This window comes from Propithecus coquereli, unplaced genomic scaffold, assembly GCF_000956105.1.
Source record: "Propithecus coquereli isolate 6110/MARCELLA unplaced genomic scaffold, Pcoq_1.0 Scaffold135, whole genome shotgun sequence".
Taxonomy (NCBI): Eukaryota; Metazoa; Chordata; class Mammalia; order Primates; family Indriidae; genus Propithecus; species Propithecus coquereli.
In genome coordinates this window covers 729,963-731,562 of record NW_012137747.1, presented here as the reverse complement: position 1 = coordinate 731,562, position 1,600 = coordinate 729,963, and the positions used below count along the sequence as shown (strand labels likewise).

Below are 1,600 nucleotides of genomic sequence, written 5' to 3'. Positions count from 1 at the left end.
CAATGACAATAGTAACGTTGAAGTTCACTTATCACAGATCACCATGACAGACATAATATATGATAATGTTTGAAATGTTGTCCGAATTGCCAACATGGGACACAGAGGCATGACGTGAACACATGCTGTTGAAAAAATGGTGCCGAGAGATTGACTTGATGCGGGGCTGCCACAAACCTTCCATTTTAAAAAAATATAGTATCAGCAATGCACAAGAAGTGAAGTGCAATGAAACGAGGTATGTCTGCCCTCCACTACAGCTGCCCTGGCAAACGGGTGATGCTTTTACTGTGAAGATGTGTTCTCTCCCACAACTGCTCCATGGCCTTCCCTTTCTTCCAGCAATGTCTACTCTGGGTTAGGGCTGCTTGTGTGCTTTGACTACACTCTTCGCCCATTTTCTTCCTTTCCACCCGGTGAAGGCCACATTTTTCGTATATGCACTGCCCTAGTTTTTCATAAGGATACAGACTTTGCCCTGAATCACATCATACCTTTGTTCATGTCAATTAGGAGTTAAACACCCACGTTCAAGCCTTTTAAGAGCAGGTGGTAATTGTGCTTTCTGAGATGCGACTAGATGGCAGTATTGCTGTCCTAGAATTCTTGAACCAAGAGATGTTTCTGCCAACTCACCCTTGGTTACAAGAGTAATTGATTGTGGATCCAAACTGGATGTCTGTGATCACATGCACCATGCCATTCACAGGATCTGGAGGAATTTTACACAATCTACCTGTAAGAAAGAAACAGAATTTTCAAGCCAGGTAGGGTAATCTGAACTTTTTTTAGTACCCAAGGCCCCACCTTGGGTAGCTTACTGAAGACTGTATGCAGTTCTGATGATTCACACAATTTGTCACCTTGAGGAAACTCACCAGACTGCCTTAGGGTCAGCCACCTTCTAAGCACAACTTTCAAAAGGACCTTCCCTCCAGATCTGTCTTATCTCCACCTTGCATCCCTTATCAAAATGTAAGTCATTTATGGCCTTATATACTACCACTATATTTTAAAGTTCTCAAAGGATTTCTTCCCACCTACTTATTCAAACAGAATTTATATCTCCTTACATAATTTTTTTTCCTGGTCTAGAGTCATGAATTATTTACTTTCCCATAGGAAATGGAGATTTTCTCTGCAAATATTCCTTGGAACATTCTCATGAAATGAGCATTTCAAGCAATAATCAGGTATGACCTACAAGACCAACTCTTACATACCCCTATCTAAATACTTTTGAATAAAGGCTTTTCATACACAAAATTTGAAAAAATTAAATAAGATGCTACAGATGTTTTGGCAGACACTGGGAAGCTCCAGTGCAGGGTCACTCACGTTTACAGACATTTTTGGGACTCGACCAGACCAGGTTTTCCAGACACGTGATAGAGAATGGCATCCCATAGTACTCAGGGCGGCATTCATACTTTAAAGTTGTCCCAATGGGAAAGTCAGATTCGTTGGTTTGGGTTCTCAACTTAGCAAACTGAAAATCATCCGGGACTGTACAGTGACCTAGAGACCAAGAAATCAAGTCTGAGTTAATGAAAAGATACCCAATGCTTTTCCTCTTTCTCTCTCCCTTGTTAAATTTGAT

At 41.0% G+C, this 1,600-nt stretch overlaps 1 protein-coding gene across 1 annotated transcript in view; it reads right to left on the bottom strand.

Annotated features, from left to right (window-relative positions):
- CR1 (complement component (3b/4b) receptor 1 (Knops blood group)) overlaps window positions 1-1,600 on the bottom strand; it is a 111,120-nt gene that overhangs the window by 84,253 nt on the left and 25,267 nt on the right. Inside the window, exons 9-10 of the mRNA XM_012638797.1 lie at window positions 1,339-1,518; window positions 637-736 (exon numbers count right to left, since the gene is read on the bottom strand). Coding sequence (XP_012494251.1) covers window positions 637-736; window positions 1,339-1,518 — 280 coding nt within the window. The remainder of the gene's footprint in view (window positions 1-636; window positions 737-1,338; window positions 1,519-1,600) is intronic.